Raw genomic sequence first — 27,015 nt, 5'->3', positions numbered from 1 at the left:
GCGGTCATGTGGATCGCGAGAGTTGTGCTCAGCCGCTCGATGCTCCTCTGTGAGCATCGCACCGTCGAGCTCAGCCGACGTTAAACAAGCGCTAGTTGGGAGGCACCCCAACATTGTAAGTATTTACTGTTTTATGTTTTATGTTGTATTGAGTGCACTCAACAAAACCCATGCTGGATGACTTGCAAGTGCTGCATTTGCCATGCACTTGCTGTCATGCTCGCTTGCAGCTCGCTAGGCGAGGCAGTAGCGAGCAAGCTCGCTACCTGCTCGCTAGGCGAGGCAGCAGCGAGCGCTGCAGTACTGTTTACTATTTAAATCTCAGCAGGGCCATTTTGCCCAAACCTTCAAAAAATTTTCTGAACGGCTCTGCTGAGGATTTTGTGCTGGGCTTCTCAAACTCTCTCATTTGCATCTTTATCACCAACACTCGCTCGTTTCGGTCGATTGCGAACTCTTCTCACTTCACATTTCCAAATCCGTGTAACTAAGGTTTGCCCTACTACATTTGTCTTTTTGTTAGAACTCTTAATTTCCAAATGTGTATGACAAATAGGATGAGTGTGGTATGGGAACATTGAGGTTGCATGTGGTATTTTGGAGTTTGCAATTTTAGAGAGATTTAGGTTTTCAAATTGGGGATTTAGTGTTACTTTAGGTTTTGCATGCAATTAGGCAATCCCCAATAGCATAGAACGATTAATTTTCATGAGAAATCATTAGGTTCTGATGTGGGAACCAATAGAGTATGGGTATTGGGGGAAAAATCTTTGAAAATGCAGAAAACCCCAAAACCCGTAAGGTTCGCTAGCACTCGCTAGGCGAACCTGGGGCGAGCGTTCGCTGCCACTTCGCTAGGCGAAGCAGCAGCGAGCAAGGCAGTATTTTAAACTTTGCTTTGATGGCTAATCTGTTGTTTGGTGTGTGTTGTTTCTTTGTATATTTTGCAGATGGAGTCTAGATCTGGAGCTGGTAAGAAAAGAAAGGGAGCATCTACTTCCAGGACCGTGCCGATTCAATTCGATACCGACAAGTTTGTCGGTCCAAAACAGGCTGCACGGTACATAGCTCTGGAGAAGCGAAAAATACTTCCAGAGAAGCGCTTTCTGATCAACCCACAGGGCACTTACAGAACTTTCGCCGGGTTGATAGACGCAAAGAAGTGGGATAGGTTGATATGTCCCTTAGAGCATTACGACATTGCGACAGTGCGGGAGTTTTATGCTAACGCACTGCCCGACGACGACGAGCCCTTTACTTGGGTCTCTAGAGTTGTCGGGCGTTCAATTCCTTTTGACCGGGATGCTATCAACCGAATCCTAGGGGAACCGCTCCAGCTGAGTGCTGACCAGAGAGACCAATACCACACCGACCTTAGGCTTCACAGAGATGTCCCTGCCATTACCGCCGACCTGCTTTTACCTGGGAAATCGGTTGAGCCGAACCCATCTGGGGTTCCAGTGAGGTATCACCGGGAGGACATGACTCCCATGGCTCAGCTGATACTACTCTTGGTTTTGACCAACATCCAGCCCAAATCACACACCTCTACTGTGCCGATCCCAGTGGCACATTTGGTCCATTCCATCCTTACAAATGTCGAGATAGATGTGGCGAGGATAATCGCCAATGAGCTGAAGACCGTGGTTGAGAGCGGGCTTAAGTCGGGGGCTCGTGTTAATTGTCCCTTGGCTTTCCCGTGTTTGATTATGAGCTTATGTGTTTAGGCTAGGGTGAGACTTCCGTCTCGTGGGCAGGTTAGGATCCCGGCACCTATTGATGATCGGTATGTGGCTAAATATTGTAGGCCAAAGACTACCGGTGGCAGTGCAGCCTCAGGAAGTACTAGGGCTACTGATGGTCCTAGTGCTTCTACTCCCGGGCTTGATCCCTACCTACGAGCGGTGTGTGACTACAGTTTTGAGTGGATGGCAGCATCCCAGCGAGCTATGATTGATATGCACAACAGTATGCAGAGGTTGGAACTGCAAGGTAATGACCCCTCCGGTGCTCGAGCATTGTTAGCGCGTGAGCAGTTTATGCTTAACGCTAATTGGCCTGTGGACAGGCCAGTCTATGGTGAGGGGGTGGACGCTGATGCTGATGATGATGATGTTGATGATGAGGCTACCGGTTCTGATGCCGGTAGTGAGGAGGAGTCCTGAGCCCTTTGTGGGTTAAGTTTTTGTTTTTGTATTTTTTCAGTTTTTTATGTCATTTCTATTTTTATCTTCGGATTTTGTATTTTGACCATGGTGTTGTACTATTGGGGTGTTTTGTCCCCCATGAACAAATTTATATTTTATGTTAATGTTATTATTTATGTTTTTAATTTTGTGTGTTTAATAAATTTTTGGTTGATTGAGTGGCAAACCCTTCTAGATTGGTTGCTCCTCAAGAAGTACCCAATGAAGGTGCATCCGAGCTTGGATGGCAATGATAAGAATAAACAAGTGAATGAAGCTAAGGTACATGGTTACCGTCGGCTAGAATTTTAGAATGCATTAGGAACTTTACTCTTTTTGGTAAATTGAATATTGTCTTTTTGCAACATAATTGAATGAATGTTTCATTTAGAACTTAAAACCACAAATTGTGAGGAAACCTCAATTGTTCACTTAAATGCTGGATTCTAATAAGTTTTGTTGATTCATGTGATTCATGCTTTGTCTTTTATTATTGTGAAATTGTGGAAGCAATTAGAAATGATCAAGGCACTTGTTTTCTTTTGAGCACAACTACATCCAAAAACAACTTACCTGTGAGCAGAGAGAGTATTTGTTAACCCCTTTGAGCCTAAACAGTTGAATCTCGGCTTGAAATAAAGCGAGATCTCAAAAATCTTTTTTTTATAACCCGAAAAATCTTGATTATTGTTCTTTTGCCGTAAAAAGTTAAGAGCATTCACTTAGGGTGTGGAAGAAATAAGTTGGGGAGAACGGATAAGAATTGGTAAGTACCACAACTCTTGAAAAAGAAAAGAAAAACCGAGCAAGCATAGAAAAATATATGTATAGAAAATATAGAAAAGAAACATCTGTTTTGTATATTTGATGTGAAAGAAAAGAACAAAAATAGAAAGAATGAAAACGAATGCTTGCTCGGAAGAAAAATAGTGAAAAATAAAAATTGAGTTGTGGAATATGTGTTGTGAAGGTTTCAAATAAGAAACAAATGAAACAAAGTCGAGTAGTGTGAATAATACTGTGAATGTCTCTTTTGCATCGGCACTTTCGTTTCAATGGCCTTAGAAATGACCCTTGTTTGTTAACCTAACCAAGCTTCAACCGAAAAGCCCTTAGTGATCTTTATGCTTCCACAGTACCATTTTTAATTGTTAGACATTGTATGAATCTATTTGATTTCTTCATTATTTGTTAGAGAGTGAGATTAGTCCCGCGGTTGCAAACGCGCAAAATCTTCATTCCTTATTCGAAGAGGAGAGATAGGATGATTCATTCAGAATAGTATTGTTGTAGATAGATAAATATTTTGCATTGCTATTTAAGTTTTAGTTCTTATGTATTATTTGATTCGAACCGTTGGAAACTTGTATATGCTGATTTCGCTTGTGTTTGAGCCGTTTATCCAACTTCGGAGAAACCGTTTCTTAGAGCAAATCCTCTTGTCCTTCAAGAGGCATACTTTGCTTGAGGACAAGCAAGAATCTAGTTGGGGAGAGTTGTTAGATACCCAAAAGTGCTTATTTGAGTTATCATATGTGGGCATCTTTCACTCTTTTTCCTTGCTAAAATTGTCAAAACCACATTTGTTTTACATGGAATGCATTACATTGATAAACAAGCTTGGTGCCTTTGATTTGTGTGTTATTGTGCAGGAAAGACATGAACTAATTGAAAATGAAGACACAAGAGAATTGGCAAAGGAACCAAAGAATACAAGCATTTCATCTGCCTGCTCGCTAGGCGAGGCTGTGGCGAAGCTTTGGTTCGCTAGGCGAGTTCCAGGCGAAAAGCTCCAGTAAATTAGCAAATTAATTCGCTAGGCGAGCTCAAGGCGAATGTGGTAGCGAGTTCGTTCTGTTTTGGTGAAAAACGCAGCTAGCACTCACTCGCTAGGCGAAGCTCTAGCGAGTCCCCAGCGAGCATTCCAGTAGCAAAACCTCTCAACCTCGCTGGGGCGAGGTTGAAGCGTGTCCTTCGCTAGGCGAAGGTATGTTCGCTAGGCGAACATGACAGTTCACCAAGACCCTGTTTTCTCTGGGTGCAGGGGCCTTATGTGCCCATTTTAGACCCTCGCTATGCGAGCCATTCTGCTCGCCTAGCGAGCATGACAGCCCAGCAGTGGTCTATAAGTAGCAGGTGCCACTTTTGAGCACCATACCTCATTTTTACCAACTTTTTCCACTTGTGTACTTTTTTCTAGATATTTTTGGCAGCATTGTTTTGGGAACTTTTATGCCCTAATTTCCATTTCTCTTCATCTAGCAACCATCTTCCACAAAAAGAAGGTGGATTCCCATCCAACTTCGATTATCCGACTTGGATGTTGATCAACCTTCTTTCCTTACTTGCCGACCAAGCTACCATGAAAATGAGTAGCTAAGTCATCCATTTGTCAAGGTTAGATGTAGGTGATTTCTAACTTTGTGTGTAAATGTAAGGATCCTCATATGTAAACTCTTTAACGGTAAATATATGATGAAAACTTTGTTTCTATTTAAAACTCTTTGTGTTGGTTTATGATCGAGAGATGTTTACCGATTCTTGACCTAGGTTTTCATCCAAACTTGTTCGTTAGCTAGAGATAGTAACGAATGATTTTGTTCACCATAAGGTTGAACCAAAAAGTTGTCATTTTGATAGATTGTGTTCGAGAGAAACAATGGATCAAAATGGCAAAACTCACAATATGTGTTCGAGAGAAACATTTTGAGAGGACTTTGTGAAATGATTTATCATCTAAAGGAGTTTATAAGATTGTTGACCGAGCAAATACATGCAAAGTGATCATTGAAACCTAACTTTGACAATATTTCTCATATTAATCAAAACATAACTTTTACCGCAATTAATTACTTTGTATGCAAGATAACTTGATTAAAACCAAAACCCTATTGTCACATTAAGTTAAGATTAAAACAACCATCGAACGGCAGTGATATCTTACAATCTCTGTGGATACGATAACAAAAACCCGATACGAACACCACGTCTCAACAGCGAGCACACTCCTCTTTAACCCATAGGTAGCCGAGCTACGAAGACTCTGATTCTCATATTCAGATAAGATACGTATGCAGTGGATGTGACATCCGTGCGAGTCATTTTCTTTTGACCCTTATTTTAGTAGATAGTACATTAGATAAACCCACGCCCTTTAGACAAGAACAACAAGAGTGGATCCCGTAGAGTACTACGGATGCGTAGGGGTGCTAATACCTTCCCTTCGCATAATCGACTCCCGAACCCAAGATTTGGTTGCGAGACCTTGTCTTTTCCTTTCCCTTTTCCAGGTTTACTTCGAGCGTTTCCTTTCCCTCCTTTGGGATAAATAACGCACGGTGGCGACTCTTCTGTCATTTCTTTCTCGCCGGTTGTTTTTTTGCATCTCCTTTTTCAGGTTGCGACACTATTTCTGAATCTTAATTGATATATATATATATATATATATATATATATATATATATATATATATATATATATATATATATATATATATACCTTTTTGGTGCGTGCATGCAGAAGTGCATTTCTAAATTGTAGGGATATTTTTTTTTCACTAAGGTGTGGTAGCACTACTATGATGCAATATCGGTATCGTCTTAACACTGTACGTCTCTTGAGTATGGAAATTGTTTTGAATACTTGTTATGACATAGCCTTGAATTTTCATTCTCTTATAGCTCTTGAGTAGTTCATCTTTGCAGTCGGCATCATCTCACACATGCTTTACGTAAGGAAGCCGATGAAAATAAGTGAGTGATCCAAGTTTCTTTCGGAAAAAAAAATTAAATTAGGGAATGCACCTTCTAAGTTGGGTGGCCCTCACCCGGTCACTTAACCCAACGGTTGTGGAACCTACAAAAATAAAACGTAATAATTACCTATTGTTGGTTGGTTCAGAGGTTTCTGGTGCTGGACTTGGTAGGGCGGATTACGGTCCGATCCCCCACAATTGCAATTGGGTAAATAAGGGGTTACCAATATTTGTATCAGAACCCCGTGTAAAAAGGATCAGAGTCACTAATCGGTTGCCTTACTATGAGTCTGTGGAGATAACAGTCTTAATGTGATTGCGCAAGAATGAAAAAGGGTAAAAAGGAGACTGAGTAAGTTAGGCTTTGGCATAATAACATATTCAGAATAGATTGTGTGTTCAGGAGGCTTATGACTGCATAATTGTGGATTAATGTTCCTACGATATCCTTAGTGTGCATGATTAGTACCTATCGATGCTATCTTAACCAAGGAAGAGTTTGTAGCCTGGAATGAGTAACTGATGTTGTGTGTTTCTTGAGTTTTGATTTTGCTCGGAGTGCAAAAGTTCAAGTGTGAGGGAATTTGATTAGTGCATTTTAATAAACATTCTCCTATGTTTGTTCTTAAGCATTTCTTTGATTTCCTTTGCTTACTTTTATGTTTTATAATGTTTTTATATTTTAATTTATTTTTATTGTTATTTGATTTTCGTATTTAATTTTCAGCTTTAACAGTCTTCACTAAAACAATCATAAATGGAGCTCTGGAAATCCGATTGACGCGTTCTAATAATTGCCAGAAAGCTAAGAGAAAGAGCTACAACTTTAGTATTGGAGTCTAAGTCAGATTCACAGTGTTTATTTTCCATAATTTTGTTTGAAGCTGCAACATTAGTTTTATTTTAGTTTTGGGTCGTTAGTTTTGGGCCTGGGTTATGTATTTGACCCAGTTGGGTTGTAAACGGATTGCCTTGGTTTTCCCCTAATACCCAGCAGCCGGAAATATTATTCACGTTTTTTTACTATTCACGAATTATTTTTCTTACGCTTGAAAGAACCGTAATGGAGAACTAATCTTTCCGGACGAATTTGTTGTATTCAGGTTCACTACTTTGAGATTGTTATAATTGTAATTAGAATTTTATTCCTTTCAATAATATTATATGATTGTTGTTTGCTTAAAAAACAACAACACAATCCACAATTATATTACTCTTCTCCTTCATCGTTCTATACACTCTCTTTTTCTCCATTGTTCTTCTCTTTTCGTTGTTATTGTGTGGGTAATAACAATCTTGTTCATCAAAATTGATTGAAATTCTCTATAGATTTTTGGGGTAAAAAAACGTGAATAATGTTTTCGGCCCCTAGGTATTAGGGGAAATCAAGGCAATCCGTTTACAACCCAACTGGGTCAAATATATAACTCAGACCCAAAACTAACGACCCAAAACTAAAATAAAACTAATGCTGCAACTTCAAACGAAATTCTGGAAAATAAGCATTCCGAATCTGACTTCGACTTCAACACGAAAGTTGTAGCTCTTTCTCTTAGCTTTCTGGAGATTATTAGAACGCGTCAATCGGATTTCTGGAACGCCAGTTATGATTATTTTAGTGCAGACTGTTAAAGCTGAAAATTAAATACGAAAATCAAATAACAATAAAAATAAACTAAAATATAAAAACATTATAAAATATAAAAATAAGCAAAGGAAATTAAAGAAATACTTAAGAACAAACATATGAGAATGTGCCTTAAAATGCACTGATCAGTGTGTGCATGCAGAAGTGCATTTCTAAATTGTAGGGATTTTTTTTTTCACTAAGGTGTGGTAGCACTACTATGATGCAATATGCAATCTCCTTAAGATAAAATGACATGTGAAAGCTATAGATATTGTCTCATGAAGTTGATATACTTTAAAGCACAAAAGCTTCTTTCAAGAAAAAAAGGACCTAATTTGAGTAATCTCAATCAAATCGAAGGTCCTTTGATTCTAGCGTTGAAATGCATTTCATTGAATCAATATCCCTTCTTCGTGGTGATTTGAGTTTAGCTTTCTTAAGAGTAAATAAGATGATTGACATATTTTAAATATGAAAATTACTAATTTTATTTGATTGTGATCTTATAAAAATTAAATCCTTAATACATTTTAAATATACGAGACCCACTTAATTCGGTGGTGCACGGGGAGTTAAGATTTTCCACCAAGTCGAATCAAGACTCCGATACCATTCATTGGAGATATTGAACGAGGTAAGAGCAACAACAAACTCAATGCTCTAGAACTATAAGAGAGGAAGATGTCACATCTCGGTCCAAAATCGTAAGACTTTGTTTATGAATTAGGAGATGAGGGAAAGTGAAGCTTCGAGAGAAGGAGATTTTAAAATTTTGAGAAATTTTAAACATTTTTTAAAAGAATAGTTTTATATACCATGTTAAAATAAATATTTATCATAAATATATTTTAAGATCATAACAAAATAGATTATAGTTGAAAAATTCATCTAAATAAACTGTACAAATCCTTTCAAATCTCATTCAATACAATTTTTAAAGTTCTTTCAAACTAGATGATTTTTGTATTAGATATAAAATTAAACCATTCAAAATTCTTTCAAGTTAAATCTCTTAATTCTTTTCACTTCATTTTTCTTTTTTTTTTCAAAGTACTCCGGTCCCTTTTCCTTTAAACTCTCTAACAAAGCTTAAAACATCAGGTAAATGAGTTATTTATCTTATAAATTCAATATTATATAGAATCATAGATAATATAAGTGTTAATCATTCACAATTGAACCCATTGCCATCATACTTAATTGTATATATTAGAATATTAGTGAAATGTATCATTATATTACATTCATTAATCATCCGTTAAGTAGTGTTAGCCATACTTCAGGTGTGTTAACCATCAAACTTGTTGTTAAATTGATGTGTCAAAATATCATTCTTTTAAATCTACTATACCAAAGAATTATGGTTAGGTCTAGCAAATAAATTACCTTAATAGAGGGACACATTTTTTTTGGGTAGTATAGTAAAACACCAAATACAAAAGGAGCCAATTATTTAAGACTCGAGAGACGGCCAAAATCTTTGAACTCAAATCTCCATAAAAAAGTCAATTATATATCCATTAAAATAAACAAAACTTCTTAATATATTCTTTTCTTTTAAAAAAATTATATTAGTAAAAAGAATATATTTGTAATTAAAAGTGCTAAAAAAAATGAAACTATATTATTTTGTCACCTCATTCATTTCTTATTTTTTATTTTTAACTTTCTCTCTTTTTCTTTTCTTCTCTTAATTCAAATTTTAAATTTTCCTCATTTTTTTTTCTCGTACTCTCTCATTTTCATTTTAATTATTTTTTTCTCCGTTTTCAATTTTCAATTTTAATTTTTTAAGTATAAATAACAAAATTTGAACATCTTTTTAATTTAATGAAGCAGAACACAGAAAAATATTAAAATTTTAAAACATAAAATTTATCTAAAATAAAAATATATTTTTTATATAATTATTATATATAAAAAAATATTCATAATTTATAAGATTATTGTTCGTTTTATAATCAAGTACCTCTTTTGAAAATATATAGTATACTGTATCAAATCGAATAACACTCAATAGCAATACACACAACCAATTCTACATTTCCCGTGTTACTATCAAGATATATCTATTTTATTTTAATCAATAATTATTTTTATTTGAGAGACAATTTTTTTTTCAAATGTGATTTTTTTTTTCTTCTCCATCTCACATATCTTTTTTTAATATGATTATTTAATACAATTGAGTTTATATGATCACCGTTCATTTTACAATTAAGTAAAACATTATAAATTGACATGTGCATCTAAAAATATTTTATATTATATTTAAAAATATTGTATCTAAAATTCTTTATTTTTAAAAATAAAAATTTTGTTTCTAAAAACAAATTCATTTCAAATTTACATATGTATCTAAATATATTTTATATCATATTCAATAAATTTATCCATAAATAGTATGTATATAAAATAAGACTCTTTTATATTCAATATTTAATTATTTTTAATATGAGATTTAACTTACATTTAAATTCAACAATTTATTATCTAAGTGTGAGTATCTCACACTATAATAATTGATCCATACACAAAAATCTCACTTTCAAACTTTCCGACAAGTAATTAAAATATAAAAAAAAATATCAATTATGGTTTATTCTAACCGAAGAAGTTAACTAATCTTTTACAACATAGTCAACAAAACTTTGAATTTATTCGAGACAATATATTTAAATTTAGGTTGTATTTTGAATATAACTACTTAGAGAGGGAAAGATTGGAAAAATAATAATGTAATCTAGTTTTTTTTAAAATTAAATAAAATAGGTTTCTATATCCATGATTATAAGTGGGTCCAATCCAATGTTATGTTATCTTATCTAGAGTATCAAGATGAATGGATGAAGAAATTCCCACCAACATAACCCCTTTCTCTTTACAAAAACAAAACATAAACCTCAAAACTTTGCTCAAAACCTTATCTATCTATTCCATTGTCTGTCATTTCAATGGCATCATCTATTATCCCTCGTCACTACTGCTCCAACTTTGCCTCCACCCCCATTTTGTTTCACTCCAATACTCACTCTAAGCCTCTTAATTACTCTTTTTCTCACACCAATCTTGGACTAAAAACTCTCAATACTCGTTGCTCTTACCAACCATCACCAACCCATCATTCTCAATTTCATGATAAACATGTAAGTTTCTTAAAAAAATGTTCTTTTTTAATCACATCTTGTCTCTTTCGTATGAGTGAAGGTTTTGCAAGTGATTATGAATATATCTTAAGAACAAATTTGATTTTGAGTTTCTGAGGATTATGCACATTGATGTGAAGATATGATACCCCATTAGCAAAACAATTAGTTTCATGACTTTATCTTGTTTAGAATTGATGTTTGGAAGATGAAATTTTGTATCTTTAGAGTTAGTTTATTCCAACCTAGGTTTGTAAGCATTGTAATGAGACTTGTGATTACTGCTATGCATGATTCTGAGTCGGCGTCGCAAAGCTTATCGTGTTAATTTTTTGTGCAGAAAGGGAAGACATTTTGCTTCAAGCAAAGTGTGATATCTATAGCACTTGCGGTCGGGTTAATAACGGGAGTTCCTACGTTGGGATGGCCTAACGATGCGCAAGCAGCTAACTCTGCGTTATCTGATCTGTCTGTATTGATATCTGGACCGCCGATTAAGGACCCCGGGGCATTGTTGAGATATGCTCTTCCTATTGACAATAAGGCGATTAGAGAAGTGCAAAAACCGCTAGAAGATATTACAGATAGTCTCAAGATTTCTGGTGTCAAGGCACTTGACTCTGTCGAAAGAGTACGATTCTTATTCTTTTTGTTTAGAAATTTTACATTTCCCTTGTGTCCATGGGGTATCAGCTCGATCGTAATAGTTTAACTTTGTAATCTCGAGGAAGAGAGTTTAAGGGTCCTCAGATTGAACTTTTTCAATATGATTTTCTATGTTTTTTTATAAGGATAGAAACTGAGATATTTTACGTGATATGCAGAATGTGAGGCAAGCATCTCGAACTCTGAAGCAAGGGAAGACTTTAATTGTATCGGGTTTAGCTGAATCAAAGAAAGAACATGGAATTGAACTAATTGATAAGCTGGAAGCTGGTATCGATGAGTTTGAACTGATACTACAAGATAGGAATCGAAGCTCTGTTGGACCAAAACAGAAAGAACTTCTTCAATATGTTGGAGGGTGAGCATCTCTTGATTACTAAATCACCTGCATAAACTGTATAAAAACCCTATCCTTCCATCGATTTTCTCAGTGAGAATAAGATGATTTTTTTTTTATAGAAAAAATAGGAAAAGGATTTGTACTATAAGCATTTGTTCTAATCGATAAATTTCCCTCTAGTCATCGAATGTACTATAGGTGTTAACGTAAGCCTATTAGGCCAAGTCGCTAAACCTCGACTAATCATTAGTTAAGTTGTTCTGGTTATCATAACCAACTGTCCCTAAAATCGTAATGTTGGACTAACTATTGGCCAATGAAAAGCATTCATTTTGACAATATGATTTGTTTGTGGCCTCTAGATCACTGGTTTAGCAAACCGACAAAAACATCAATCCTCATATATAGCCTTTGATTGACTGCAGCTGAGATGTTCCTGGGGCATTGCATTTCTGCAGTATTGAAGAAGACATGGTTGATGGATTTCCATACGAATTGCCCGAGGAATACCGAAACATGCCTTTATTGAAAGGGAGAGCAGCTGTAGATATGAAGATCAAGATTAAAGACAATCCCAACGTCGATGAGTGTGTTTTCCACATAGTTCTCGATGGTTATAATGCCCCCGTAACTGCAGGCAATTTTGTCGACTTGGTAGAAAGACACTTCTATGACGGCATGGAGATTCAAAGAGGTAATAAATCCGATATTTAGCGCACGTTTTTTTCTTTCCATTATTGAAATATGTAATTTTGTATATGGATTTCAAAAATAGGCGCTCTAGTTATATGCATTTCACCAAGATAGTATTCTTTTGTTTTGTTTTCGTCTTTTTTGTGCAGCGGACGGGTTTGTTGTCCAAACGGGTGACCCTGAAGGTCCTGCCGAGGGTTTTATCGATCCTAGTACCGAGAAAATAAGGACTGTACCTTTAGAAATTATGGTAGAGGGAGAAAAGGCACCTGTCTATGGAGAAACTCTAGAGGTAATCCTCGATTGATTGAATGTTTGTCTAAAACTTGTTTACACCGACGATGCATACCAATTAAATTTTATATATATATATATATATCACATTGAGCTCATCGCTCTAAGACTTAGAGGTTGCTATCTTAGAAGTTAATTGTTGTTTCTTGTTTGGACAGGAGCTTGGTCTCTACAAGGCTCAAACAAAGCTTCCGTTTAATGCATTTGGGACAATGGCAATGGCAAGAGAGGTAAGAGTATATTCTTCGAAATTTACGCATGTTAATCACTTTTCTAAAATGGTTGTAACAAACGAACCGTTCGTTTTCTACTTTTTTTGATTGAGTAGGAATTTGAGGACAACTCTGGCTCTAGCCAAGTATTTTGGCTATTGAAAGAAAGTGAGTTAACTCCGAGCAATGCCAATATATTGGATGGTAGATATGCTGTTTTTGGCTATGTAACAGAAAATGAAGATTTCTTAGCAGATCTTAAGGTTGGTGATGTCATAGAATCTATTCAAGTTGTTTCTGGTTTAGATAATTTGGTGAACCCAAGTTACAAGATTGCTGGTTAAGGAATCTTAATGTTCTTCGGCTATTAAGTACGCGGGGGCGCAAGTGGTCGATTGACACTTGGTTCAACCTTAGAGGCTATTGGAGAAGGTTGATTATTGTTACACTGTTACCAGAATCTAGCATTGAGTTAAACAGCTTGAGATATATTCTGTTTTTTTTTCTAAGACTAAATTGTAAACGGCTTGTAGCTTTTATTCAATCAATTCATCGATGAAATTATGACTGTTTTTCTGAGGAAATACAGTTTCTGACATTCATGTACTAGGATATTCTTACGAGAAAAAATAACATATTATCTGTTTATCGTCTAAAATGAGAACATAATGTGATTCACCAATTGTTCTAAATTAACCAACTTATCGAAGAAAATAACATTTTTACGCAATTTTCAAATCGACGAGATCACCTAAGTCAAACCGAGGCTATCAGTTTCAACCTACTTCTGTCACATATTTATAACCAAATTCAAAGCAGGTATAGTGCAAGTGGTTTGTACGCAATATGTGTGAGTGATGTAAACTTCAGAGCATTGAGTTCGATTGCAATATGTGTGAGTGTTGTAAACTTCAGAGCATCGAGTTCGACAATTCATATCGTAAAAAACAGAGCACATAAAATGGAACCATTAGGAACTTGATATTAGTGTTGGAACAATCCATGCTACATCTTACATAGAGAAACATATTATAAAAATGGTTGAAATGAAAATGAGGAGTACAAATTAGCTTTACAAAAATTATAGCCTAACAAAGTAACAAAGTAATGGTAGAGCTCTTCATTAACTATGCCTTTCACTCATTTTTTTTTGTGTATTCCATCTTGATTCTTGATTCTTGATTCTCTATTGCTTGCTTGAGAGTGGAAAATCTTTCAAGGTCCTCTATACTTGCGGAAACATAAACAACTTTGAGGCTGATCAAGAGGGATCATACCTCCGCCTTTTGAAGTGTCGATAGCTTCCAACATGATAACAACTTCATCCATCTCTGGCCTCTTATCAGGATTAGCATCCCAACATCTTTTCATCACGTTCGCCAGTGAGCTTGGACAACATCGCGGAATCTCTGGCCTTAGATTCTGCAGTAAAAACAGGCATAGTGGATTGATAAACACTCGATTTTAGACATCATTGTATTTTTGTATAAGACCTAAGGCCCCGATTAATAAAATTCTTAATAAAAGCCGCATGATACATTTCACTTACCTGTCTTACAACAGCTGATGTTACTTCTGAGAAACTGAGATCAGGATATGGCATGTCACAGCAGTATATCTCCCATAAGCATATTCCGAAACTATACACGTCGCATTTTCTATTGTATGCACTACCATTTAGAACCTGCAAATATTTCTTCAGGTAAGTTTATGATCTGAAGCAATTCAAACATAACAGGAACAAATTGACACTTTTGCAAAACCAAACCAAACCACTTTATAATGATTCAAAAATAAGACAGATATATGTATGCGCGGCCGTGATTCGACTTTCTATAATATCTAGGATTGAAGCAAACGCGATCTCACAGGACAATATCGATACACAATCGATACTTTCAATGGAAAAAAATTGCATGTACCTCGGGAGCCATGTAACCTAGCGTTCCAGTTTCACCAGTCATGTCATGAGGATTCGAAGCTTCGATACGAGCTACACCAAAATCAGCGATTTTCAACGTGCGTGACTTGTCTAGAAGCATATTTTCTGTTTTAACGTCTCTGTGGACAATCTTTTTTATGTGGAGATAACTCAACCTATAAAATAAATTAAAATTAAAATTCTTAGGCTTATAGAAAGAAAAATCATTATCAAGTTAAAACTTATAATGACACAGATTAGGCATATGGATTGAACCCTCTTGCAAGGTCAAGAGCTAGTTGAACAACCACTTTAAAAGCAAGCTTCCTTCTTCGATTTTTAATTAGATACGACTTAAGAGCACCACCAGGACAATACTCAACGACGACACAACAGAGATTACTCGGCATTCCTATATGTCCGTTTTCCGTTTGTATCTGTAGGTCTGATGTTCCCATTGTTGCACCAAGAAACTAAAAAAAAACGGAATTTACATTAGACGCCGATAAGAAAACTCAAACATGAATGTTTGAATATAAGGAAAAAGCCAAATGCAGGCAATTTCACATGTTTCATTCGTAGTAGCAAATGAAGGACATAAACCGGCCATAGTACGCTATTCGCAATACCTTCGACCATATTACACGATTACCTTGGTTACATTAGGATGGTCAAGCTTGTGCCAAACAGCAACTTCTTGTGTAAAAGCCGCTCTCAATGAAGCTATTTCGGCGTCTGACCGATGTCCCTCTTCCCCCCAATCAAGAAGCTTAACTGCGAAAACAAAATGAAACATAAGTTGCTCTGTATTGAATCGTCCGAAGAGAAAGTTTCCGAGTAAACAAGTTTAGCATCCATGAAGCTTAAGATAATAGTGTTTTACTTAGAACATCATGAAAAACATGAAAACTTAAAAAGGTGGTTAGTATTATTGATAGATATTATTATGAGTCAGAAATGTATGTGGCAACATAATCACATGTCATTAGCATAAAATAATTTTCATTTTTATTATTATTTTTTATTTTTTATTTTCAATATTTATAAAACCTCGTGGTAGAAAAATCAGGTGTCTATCAGTAATAAACAAAGAACACATGAAAGTTCAAAAAAGGAGAGAAGAATAATAAAGTTCATGGACACAACTGTCAGGTCAAGTGGATCTTGTGAGTTTTAGGAAAGAAAAAAAGGCAAAGGTTAGAACTGAATCTTGTGAATCACAGATTTTTTAAAATCTTGATTTAGAAAGTTTCTATATTGCGGTCCAAAATCGATAAAAAATGTCAAACTCTATCAACTACTAACATGGTTCTTAAAAGAACTCATGAAAAAAGCAGAAAATGTTTTTTATTGTAAGATAGATAAAAGCATAATGAAATCACAATAACAAGTACTTGACAAAGTTGAGAAAACTGTAAAACTTAACACAAAAACATCATTTTTAATTCAAACCAAAATCTTAACAATTCTTTATTATACTTTCATTTAAAATTAAGACCTAAAACAAACACAAGTTTTTCTTTTTTCGTCAAAATATCGAATAGGATTTAGTTAGATAAAAATCTCATTTGCGCAACAACATCAAAATTTTCATGTCTCGCAACAACAAAGGTTGCAATAGTCTCATTTGAATACGATTTTCTGCAATATCAAGAATCGTAGCAGCGCGACTGCAACTTAAAACTTTACATAAGATTCTCCAAGTGAACAAGATTGCCTCTTGCATATATGCATGTGATCTTAAACAAAAATGGTATAAGAAATAAACGGAAAACGCATGCGCGCGCACACACCCGAAACGTTCCATATGACACATAGTTTACTGGTTAATGATCAGGTTGCTCGAACCGGCGACCATTTAAACACAAATTGAAATCTACAAACCTTAAATTTGAATAATAGAAAGGCACTCTAGCAACTCTCCCGTCTGAGAGATAGACACAATTGACCGAACTACGTAATCAAAGCTCGTGCATTCTCTGCTAACATTTTTCATATTTGTTTACTTATGAACCATGATTTTTGTTCAAACAAAAACACAAACATCAAGTATGCATAAAATTAGAAAGAGAGAGTGCAATGCAATTGAAGAAAGTGAAAGGGGAGTGAATATACCAGCAACGTCTAGACCATCATAAACACCACGATGAACAGTACCAAAAGTGCCACGAGCAATGACAGTTTTGATGATAAGTTTAGAAGGATCAATCTCCCATTCTTGTCTAGTATTAGAAGAAGACCTTCCTTCAACTTCACCCCCTTCATCTTCTTTCTCCTTATTCTTCTTCTCCATAGTCCATGCTCTACTAAGATGCCTCTGTAATTGTTCATCTAAACTCTTGAGATCTATTTGATCTGCTCTCACATATCCACCACTCTCACTCTTCTTCATTCTCAAAAGTAAAAAAACACCCTTTACTCCTTTTGGTGCTAGAACTAGTCAGAAACACTAAAAGTTACAAACTTTGGATTCAAGTGTTTGTTTTGAGAAAATTTTCATTGGTGGGTCAGAGTGTGTTTGTTGCTTGTTTTGGTGAATTCATACATATAATGGTGGTTTTCTGTGGATGTTTAATCAAACAATAACATAAAGATAAATAAAATGTTGAAGTTTGTGAAAATCTGTATCTGTATCACTCTCAATCATCCATGTGGGCACATGGATTTTGCCTGAACACGACGTTTGTTTTTTTTGACCCACTTTGGTCTCTATTTATTGAAACAAAACATCTCTCATTATAATATATATATATATATATATATATATATATATATATATATATATATATATATATATATATATATATATATATATATATATATATATATATATATATATATATATAAAAGAAAAAAAGACTATGCATTGACAGTAACAGTGTAAAATATTTTTATACTGTCAACCAATCAGAGACGTGCATCCCGCTAAATCACACGTTTAATTTTAAAATACTGGTATGACATGGCATAACGTTATAATTTTATTGGATGATGGTGTAAAGAAAGTTTACACTGACAGTGCACTATCTTTAATCTCTCTATATATTATTAGGATTTGTTAGGTTTGTTATTAGTTTGATAGGGTTTGTAAGGGTTCATTCTATTTTTTAATTTTGTTAGGTTTGTTATTAGTTTGTTAGATTTTTTTTAGAGTTGATTTAATTTTCAAGCTCGGAAGATATATCATCAATCTACATATAAATGTTTGTTATGTTTCATTAAAAACAATAAGAATACAATATATTTTTCAAATTAACTTTCTTTATGACATCCGAGCATGGTTCTGATTCAGAAGAGATATTGGAGAAGAAAAACACCTACAAACTTATAAACATGATTGATAAATTTAAATATTGTTTTAATTGGATATTTGATAGCGGTGCTTCACACCACATGACTTATTTGACCTCAGTATTGAAGAAAATTGAAAAGTCAGATAGAATTTTCTACATAATTACACCAACAGAGATTTCAACCCTAGTTGAGAATATGAGAGGTGTGAATTTATCAAGTCCCCTTATGTTAACAGATGTGTTATTGGTTCCTGACTTTAATTGCAATATGATTTCAATTCATAAACTAACATATGATTTAAACTGTTATGTGATTTATGATCAAGATTCTTACACATGACCAAGCCTCGAAGATGAAGATTGGATCAAGTGACCTGCATGAAGGGGTTTATGTGTTAACAAAACAACATCAATATGCCTTCTTGGGTGCAATTAAGAAGGACATGTCAACCTTATGGAACATCAGAATGAGACATTCTTCAAATCAAGTCGTTCATCATATTTCACATTTAGTCAAGTGCAATTTTGATAGAGCAAACTATTGTGATGTATACCACAAGGCAAAATAATATAAAAACCCTTTCCCTTTAAGTATTAATAAAGCTGAAGCACCATTTGAATTGATTCGATGTGACCTATGGGGAAAATATCCTATTGCCACAAACAATATATCACATTACTTTCTAACCATTATAGATGACTACACTCGTGGAACATGAGTATATTTAATGAATCACAACATAAAGACTTTACAATATTTGATTAGTTTTAGAAATCTAATCAAAAGGCAGATTAATATTCATATCAAGAGGATTAGGAGTGACAATGGTACAAAGTTTACTAACTCTGATTTCAAGTGCTTCACTAAAAAAGAATGGATCATGTATTAAATTTCTTGTGTTGCCACACCTCAACAAAATGGACGTGTGGAGCGCAAGCATAAACAAATTTTGAACATAGTACAAGCCTTGCATTTTCAAACAAATCTCCCATTGCATTTTTGGGGAGATTGTGTATTGACAACAACATATCTAATCAATAAAACCCCTACAGTGGCAAATAAGGGAGCCACATCATACGAGTTACTTTTTAAGAGAATACCAAACTATGAGCACTTGAGAAATTTTGACTGCTTGTGCTACAAGAAAAATGACTAAAAAAGAATCAGTAAATTTGATCCCAAAGATGAAAGGTGTATTTTTATTTGTTTTCCACAATAACAAAAAGGATAGATAGTTTACAATCCAAAGACTCGTGAATGCTACATATCGAGAGATTTAGTGTTTTATGAGAATATCTTTCCTTACCATGTACAAGACAATAATGGATCTACTAATTTTAGAAATAACTTATCAAGTGATAACCTCAATGATGATTCTTCACTCTATAATGATGAAGAATTGGAAGTACCAATCCTTGGGGAAATTCCTCATAATGACCAAACATCAGGTCCTATAGAAAGTTTACCCATTAAGGAGCCTGAATACACAATTAAAATTGAGGGTGATCCTATAGAGCAAGAACATGTATCCATATATGACGTGAATGAGGAAAGTCATCGATGGTTCTAAAAAGAATCATCAAGTGAAAGTGAAGGAAAAATCTCAAATGAGAGGGAGCCTCAGAACATGTCACACATAAGACGATCTCCAAACTATCTAAAAGATTGTGATTATCGCAAATTAAACATAAACCTCAAGTGTATGGCATCAATTCTAGAATCCTCTTCAGGTATCACATATCCCATCTCAAAATTTTTAAATTATGATAAGTTTTTGCAAAAACATAGAGCCTACCTTGCAACCATCACTAATAACAAAGGACATCAATCATATACCCAAGCAGTCAAGCACACAATTTAGAGGGAGGCCATGATTCAAGAAATAAAGGCTCTAGAAGATAATGAGACACGAGAACTAACTTATTTACCGCAAGGAAGAAAATTAATAGGATGTAAATGAGTGTACAAAATCAAACATAAAGCTACATGTGAGATTGAAAAGTACAATTTCAGATTTATTGCTAAAGGTTACACACAAATAGAAGGTGAAGACTTCAATGAAACTTTTGCATCAGTGGCTAAAATGACCACATTCAGATGCTTGTTAACAATTTTAGTGGCTAAAGGATGTAAATTACATCAAATGGATGTTAGCAATGCCTTCTTGAATGGAGAATTGACAGAAGAAGTATATATGAGTCCTCCACAAGGATATAAAGTTCCAAACAAAGATTTAGTATGCAGATTAAAGGAGTCATTGGATGACTTGAAACAAGCATCTAGAAATTGGTATAACAAGCTATCTCAATCTTTGATAAAATATGGTTTCCAAGACAACCAGACTGATCAGATTTCTTGTTGTTTTGATCTATATTTATTACTTGATCATTTCTAGTAATGACCTTGAGGCCTGTGATCAGTTCAAGCAATATCTCAGTCAATGTTTTCACATGAAGGATCTTGGTTTGCTTAAATACTTCCTAGGCCTGTAACTAACACAAGGGTCAGAAAAGATATTGCTTTGTCAAAGAAAATATACCTTAGACATTCTACAAGAATGTGAAATACTTGGTTGTAAGCCTTCTTTATTTTCAATGAAACAAAATCAAAAACTTACTTTGTCCAAGAGACATTCACTCTTAGAATTGTCAAGGTATATGAGATTAGTTGGACGCTTGATTTACTTAACTATCACTAGGCCTAGATTAACCTACTCAATTCCTACTACTATAAATAACACATTTAGCCTCAGACGCGAAGTTGATTTAACCTCGCTTATAGAGGCGAGGTAACGAAGAAAGTCATTAAAACACTCCACTTTATCCCCCGGTTTAAAAATAACTGAGGGGTAAGTTTAAATGGTCATGAGTTCGAACATTGGCAATATCTTTTTTATATTTTCCATCGTCATCGTTGTCGGTGAAGAACAAATGTTGGATATCTTGGAGAAGAGAAAATGTTAGGGATCCTCGCTTCATTGATCTTGAAGAAGATCAAGTATCTGACATAAAACAAAACAAAAAGTTAGATAAATAAAATAAACATTAAGTTAAGAAATTATGTTAGAACACAAACCTTGAGCCATTTTTTTCTGCATTTGCAATTCATCTCATAAATATTTGCCAAAAAAGTAAATACACTCTCACCAATCATATATTAAATAAACCTAATTTTTTTCTGCTATTGCAATCTATCACAATGATACTTTTACTTTGTAAAATCTCATGGCGTTTTGATTAAACATAGAGGGTTTCACTACAACGTTTAAGTTTCTTGTGGATTCACTACTGTCAAATTTTAATATTCATAATGTTTTTATAATAAGGGTTTTAGGTTTCACGAGGATTACTAATGACTGTGTCTTAAGCGTTGATATTTATTAAATGGACAATAAAAATTTGTTTAAGGATAATGAAGAAACTGAATAAACACGCTTATATTTTACCTCAGTTATGACTCAAAACCGAAGTAAAATGTGTTTCATTTTAAATAAAATAATAATAAAATATGTTCCAATCCAAGCACCACATACCTCTCCGTTGTTAAAAATCAAGGGGAACAATTTTTTTTGTTTTTTATTTTTATATTTACATTGTTTACACAAAATATTAAAAATAAATTGTTTAAACAAATCAAGAGTTTGACAATGAAGTTTTGGAGAACAACCTATCTTTTCATATTTCTGATAAATTATTTGTTCAAACTAAGAGATATTTTTTTTCTTTTACTTACAATCTATCCTAAAAAGATTTGATTATCTTGAGCAAATATTTTCATGGCAAATACTTTTATATGAAAAAGAAACAAATATTTTTTTTGATTGACAATATATGAAGGTTATTACAAAATACAACAAGAACATCAACATTATTATGTGAGATAGATTGTAAGGACATAAAAAATGTTTTGTTCCACATGAAGAACATTGAAGATTTTTTGTTGTCTTTCAATCAATCCCCAAAAATGATGCGTAAGACTTTGGAGCGACTACATATACTATTTTACTAATTCCACCAGAAAGTTAAAAAAAAATTAGAATGTGTCTCTAATTTCGTCCCTATTTTGCGACTGAAGTTGAATTTTTGTCCCTAAGCAATTGCGGCAAAATTATTTTGTCGCGAATTCCATCCCCTAATTAAATTGGGATGAAAATTTATACTGTTGTGCGACGGTAATTTCCATCCCAAATTGTGTTTTTTTTTCTTGTAGTGATGTTTAGAGCAAATTTTTGTTACAACGGAGAAGAGGTGAATCTTCAAGGCTAATATTTCAATGTTTAAGTTAATTACTTAGTCAAAAATAATATGAAAGCAAATTATGGTTAGAATATATCTTAGGTTTTAAGTGAGATCTCTTATATACGAAGAGGAGTTGGAGATTACCTTGTTTTCCATCTTTGTAAAAACCGATATAAACTTATTTAACCGATATAAAAAAAGAAAATTGGTGACAAAAAAAAAATTGATTTAACTACGTGTCACTTTTTTCAATTTCAAGTGGTTTATTACGGTGAAAATCGAATTCGAAATATGAATCATTACAAAATCGAACCGTTTGAATTGCAACTTTTCATCTTTTTCTAATGTTATGTTATAGAGTAGATTAATGTACAAATAATAAGAGTGGCAAAGCGTTTTATCACGTGGCTCTATTACACTCAACCATGTCTAATTATTTAAGTCAATATTATATTTATGAATGATTTGGAGGCAAAAATTAATTCCGGAATGCTTTTTACTTACTTTATCTAGTTTCAAGAAGATTAATTTTAGTGTGTTTTCTTAATACTCTTATATATAAAAATTATTAAGTCTTTTAAACAACTTTTAGTGTGAAAACTAAAATTATTTTAGTAATTATATATATTTATTTTATTTTATTAATTATTTAATAAAATACTAATTTTTTTACCACTAACTCTTAATTTTATATTTATTTAATTTAATTTTTTTAATTATTTAATAAAAATAATTTTCTTCTACTAATTTTTTATATTTATTATTATTTTAATAATTTTATATTTTATTTTAATTTTATTTTATTAGTTATTTAGTAAAACTGTTTTTTTTTCACTAACTCTTATATTCATTTAGTTATTTAGAAAATAACTTTCTCTTCCACTAAATTGATATTTTAAATATTTTATAATTCAGTTATTTTCCAATTTAAAAAATTAATGTAGGCTATAATTTAAAACCACTGATTTTCTCCCATTAATTCTTAATTTTATCCCACTTACTTTATATTTATTTAATTTTATAATTTTTAATTATTTAATAAAAATAACTTTCTTCTACTAATTTTTTATATTTATTATTATTTTACTAATTTTTTTATATTCTTTTTATTTTATTTTATTAATTATTTAGTATAACTATTTTCTCTTACTAACTCTTATATGTATTTAGTTATTTAGCAAACAACTTTCTCTTACACTAAACTGATATTTGTTTATTTATTTTTCACTTACTTTTATATTCATTTAGTTATTTAGCAAATAACATTCTCTTCTACTGATTTTTTGATTTTTTTTTTTAAAATGGTATTTGTAGTCTATTTTATTATTTATTTAACTCTATCGCTTGTGTGATATTTTCTTTTTTATTATATATTTTACACTTATTTATCTCTCTTTTACATCATTTACTTTTTATTATCATATAAGTTCAATTGCTATTATATTTTAAATTATTTACTATATTATGTCTAAGTTTTTTAAACATATATTATTTATTATATCATATATTTCAAATTTATATTAATTTGTTATGAAATAATTTCTGTACAACTACGAATTTTTTATAAAAATAACCCATTTTTTAAAGAAAATTCCCAAAATATCTCTGATTTCAAAAAAAAATCTAAACTATCCCACTTTTAAGAGGAGGCGTCAATTCAATTGGCGACTCCTCTTAAAAATTGAATGCAGGCGCCAATTGGATTGGCTAGGGCAGGTGCACTAGCCAATTGGATTGGCGCCCCTGTGTATAAGTTGATAGGAGACGCCAATTGGATTGACGCCTCAGTGTAAAATGCATTTTTTTTGTTATAAATAGATGCGTTGTGTGAGTCATTATTCCACATCTCATTTAATCGTTTGGCAATCATGTGTGGTGTTCGTCGCCGATACGGAAAGGTGATTTATGCGAGAGACAAACATCAGATGCTGATACTGTTCTGGAACATCACTACGTTCGATCAACTGAAGAGGGAGTTGGTTCGTTGGTTAGATGGGAAAATATCAGAAGGGGAAAATTAGAAGTATTGAGAGACTTGACAGTATCTTTGGTTGGGTGTGAATGAAGACTGATAAGAATGCTAGGGAAATGATGTTCGGTCGAGATAACATTAGTTTGATTGTTGTAATCAGTTAGAAATATTTTTGTTTTCAGATAGCTTATTTTGTACTGATGTTTGTTGTGAACTTCATTGTAACAAAAAGTTAATGATATATAATGATTGAAGGTTACAGAAATACAATGTTACAAAAAGTTTAAGACCCAGATGATGCTCCTCGATTGGGGTAGTTGTTCTTGTTGTGTCCTGGTTGACGACAAATACTACATAATCTTATCATTTTATCTGTGAAATCCATTTTTGTCCTGATACGTGTGTTGTTTGGTCTTCCTTTTTTCTTTCTACGTATCTCGTCGTTGTGCCAAACTATATCACCTTCATATGGAGGCCAGTGTTCCTCAATTGGTAGTACCGAGAAGCTTTGATTATATACATTCATGACGATGACGACCTTGTACACATCAGATAAATGGTTGTAAGCGTCTTGACGAGTATAAGCGCATGCTGCAATGACATGGGAGCAAGGAATGCGGAAGGCCTGAAATTTTCCACAATCACACCAACTTTTGTTTAGTCTAACAGCATAGGCTAAATTTGGTCTCCCCTCGTTGTAGTCTATTGTTTCCTGGACGCTGAAATTTTGCCTATGACAGTCAAAGACTGTTACAACGTGTGTGCTAGCTTTGATGCTCTCCTCTTTCATGACCTTCATGCAACGCTCACTGAATACTTGCCCAGACATTAACACCGCACTCCATCTTTCACCTCTGGTTGAGAACGTAGAAGCCAACCTGTAATAGGTCGATCTTACCAAGGTGGTTATCGACAGATTTCGAATTCCTTTGAATACCCCGTTCATGCATTCCACAAGGTTTATTGTCATTTGGCCCCATCGGCAACCTCTGTCAAATGCCCTTGTCCACTGCTCTACTGGTATGTTATTTAGCCATCTCCCCGCGTTTTCATTAGACAGTCTAATTTCATCACGATAATATTGAAATGATGGATGAGTTAGAGCATACCCAACATTCACCACCTTCTTGCGAAGATTCTTATCTTTTATAGCACGCATGAAGTTTTGTGCAATGTGTCTGATGCAATAGACATGGGTAGAAGGAGGATCATGCCATCCGTTGTCATGGTTGTTGTAGGCACTCTCAATGGCAGCATGTCTATCAGAAATCAAACAAAGATTGGCTTGTGGAGCCACATGCGTTCTGAGATGTCGAAGAAAGAAACCCCATCCACCATCCGTTTCACCTTCAACCAGAGCAAAGGCAATGGGAAAGACATTGTTGTTTCCATCTTGTGCAACCACCATAATTAAAGTACCCTTGTATTTGCCGTATAACTAAGTGCCATCAATTTGAATAATAGGTTTGCAGAATGCGAAACCTTTGATGCATGGGTCAAACGCCCAAAAGAGACAGTGAAAGATTCTATTACCTGTAACACAGGTTCCGTCTGGCATCATCACTGACAATGTCTCCATAATTGCCACAGTTCCTGGGACATATGTTTTTAGTGCCCAAAAAAACCGTGGCAATTCTTTGTATGAATCCTCCCAGTTGCCGAATACCTGTTCAACAGCCTTTGTCCTCGCAATCCAGGCTTTCTTGTAAGATGGAGTATAATTATATGTTGTTCTGATATGGGATATAATTATACTCACCTTCACTGATGGGTCTTTATTAACCAACGACATAATGTCTTGACATATCAATGCAACCCTTAGTTTACGGTGATCTTGTTCAACGTTAGTTGCAATGCAACTGTGAGGTGGGTCTATTGAAGCGATCTCCCAAGAGTCGTTTTTCTTTTTGTAAGACGCATCCAAGCGAAACTTACAAAGGATGTTACGACATTCGATAACATACCTTCTTGAATCAGTGCGTTTCAATGTAAAATCAGCAAAGTTTTTCATGTGGAATTTTTTGATAGCTCGCACACATTCTTCTTTGGTACGAAACATGTCTCCCACCTTTAATTCGCCTTCTGATCGTGGATACGGGTTATAGAAAATACTGTTGGATATATCATTGTCGTGCATATCCAAATTTGTCATATGTTGAGGCGGATTATAGACATGACTAGGAGGTATTGGTGGTGGTTGATCATCATCTTCAATGTCGTTGTTCAACATCTGATCAACCTGTATCTTGGTCTCCTCTTCTTCTTCATCAACGATGTCTACTTCTGCTTCTGCTTCTGGGTTGACGTCATCTGACCATTGTGGATCAAATTCATCAGATTCATCCTGACTGGTTATTTGAGACTGCTGAGACGGTATACATGGTTGAAGAGTAATGTACAACTCAATACAGTTGCAACCTGAATGTTCATGACTAACAAACATGTATTCAACATCTTCATCGTCTCTTACCTTAAGCGGGAAAAACTTGCATTGACTATTCTAAAAAAATATTGGATTTTGATACGTGATCTTTGACACAATACCCGATCCTATACAAGATTGTATTCTTTTTTTCAAATGCGAGAAGGTTGCATTTATCTTGATTGTGAGTGTAATTGTATCAGTGTTTCGAAAATAAAAACCATATGACTCAGACTCGTATGTTTCA

At 34.1% G+C, this 27,015-nt stretch overlaps 2 protein-coding genes across 2 annotated transcripts; one reads left to right on the top strand and one right to left on the bottom strand.

The window, feature by feature from the left end:
• The first annotated feature begins 10,393 nt into the window (after positions 1-10,393).
• On the top strand, positions 10,394-13,517 carry LOC127119807 (peptidyl-prolyl cis-trans isomerase CYP38, chloroplastic). The gene is made up of 7 exons (XM_051050138.1): positions 10,394-10,716; positions 11,057-11,347; positions 11,541-11,740; positions 12,181-12,416; positions 12,565-12,707; positions 12,868-12,939; positions 13,038-13,517. Exons 1-7 carry the CDS (start codon positions 10,525-10,527, stop codon positions 13,263-13,265), a joined length of 1,362 nt encoding a protein of 453 aa, XP_050906095.1. The 5' UTR covers positions 10,394-10,524; the 3' UTR covers positions 13,266-13,517.
• Positions 13,518-13,878: 361 nt separating this feature from the next.
• Positions 13,879-17,535, bottom strand: LOC127119799 (serine/threonine-protein kinase STY13). Its single transcript, XM_051050126.1, has 6 exons — positions 16,958-17,535; positions 15,495-15,616; positions 15,119-15,315; positions 14,844-15,018; positions 14,471-14,605; positions 13,879-14,343 (listed from the first exon to the last, which is right to left on the bottom strand). The coding sequence occupies exons 1-6, from the start codon at positions 17,232-17,234 to the stop codon at positions 14,137-14,139; spliced, it is 1,113 nt and encodes a 370-aa protein (XP_050906083.1). The 5' UTR covers positions 17,235-17,535; the 3' UTR covers positions 13,879-14,136.
• Between the last annotated feature and the right edge of the window lie 9,480 nt (positions 17,536-27,015).

Source organism: Lathyrus oleraceus, chromosome 1 (genome assembly GCF_024323335.1).
Source record: "Lathyrus oleraceus cultivar Zhongwan6 chromosome 1, CAAS_Psat_ZW6_1.0, whole genome shotgun sequence".
In the NCBI taxonomy this organism is placed as follows: Eukaryota; Viridiplantae; Streptophyta; class Magnoliopsida; order Fabales; family Fabaceae; genus Lathyrus; species Lathyrus oleraceus.
The sequence above is the reverse complement of the archived record's forward strand: the minus strand, read 5'-3'. Positions and strand labels throughout refer to the sequence as shown.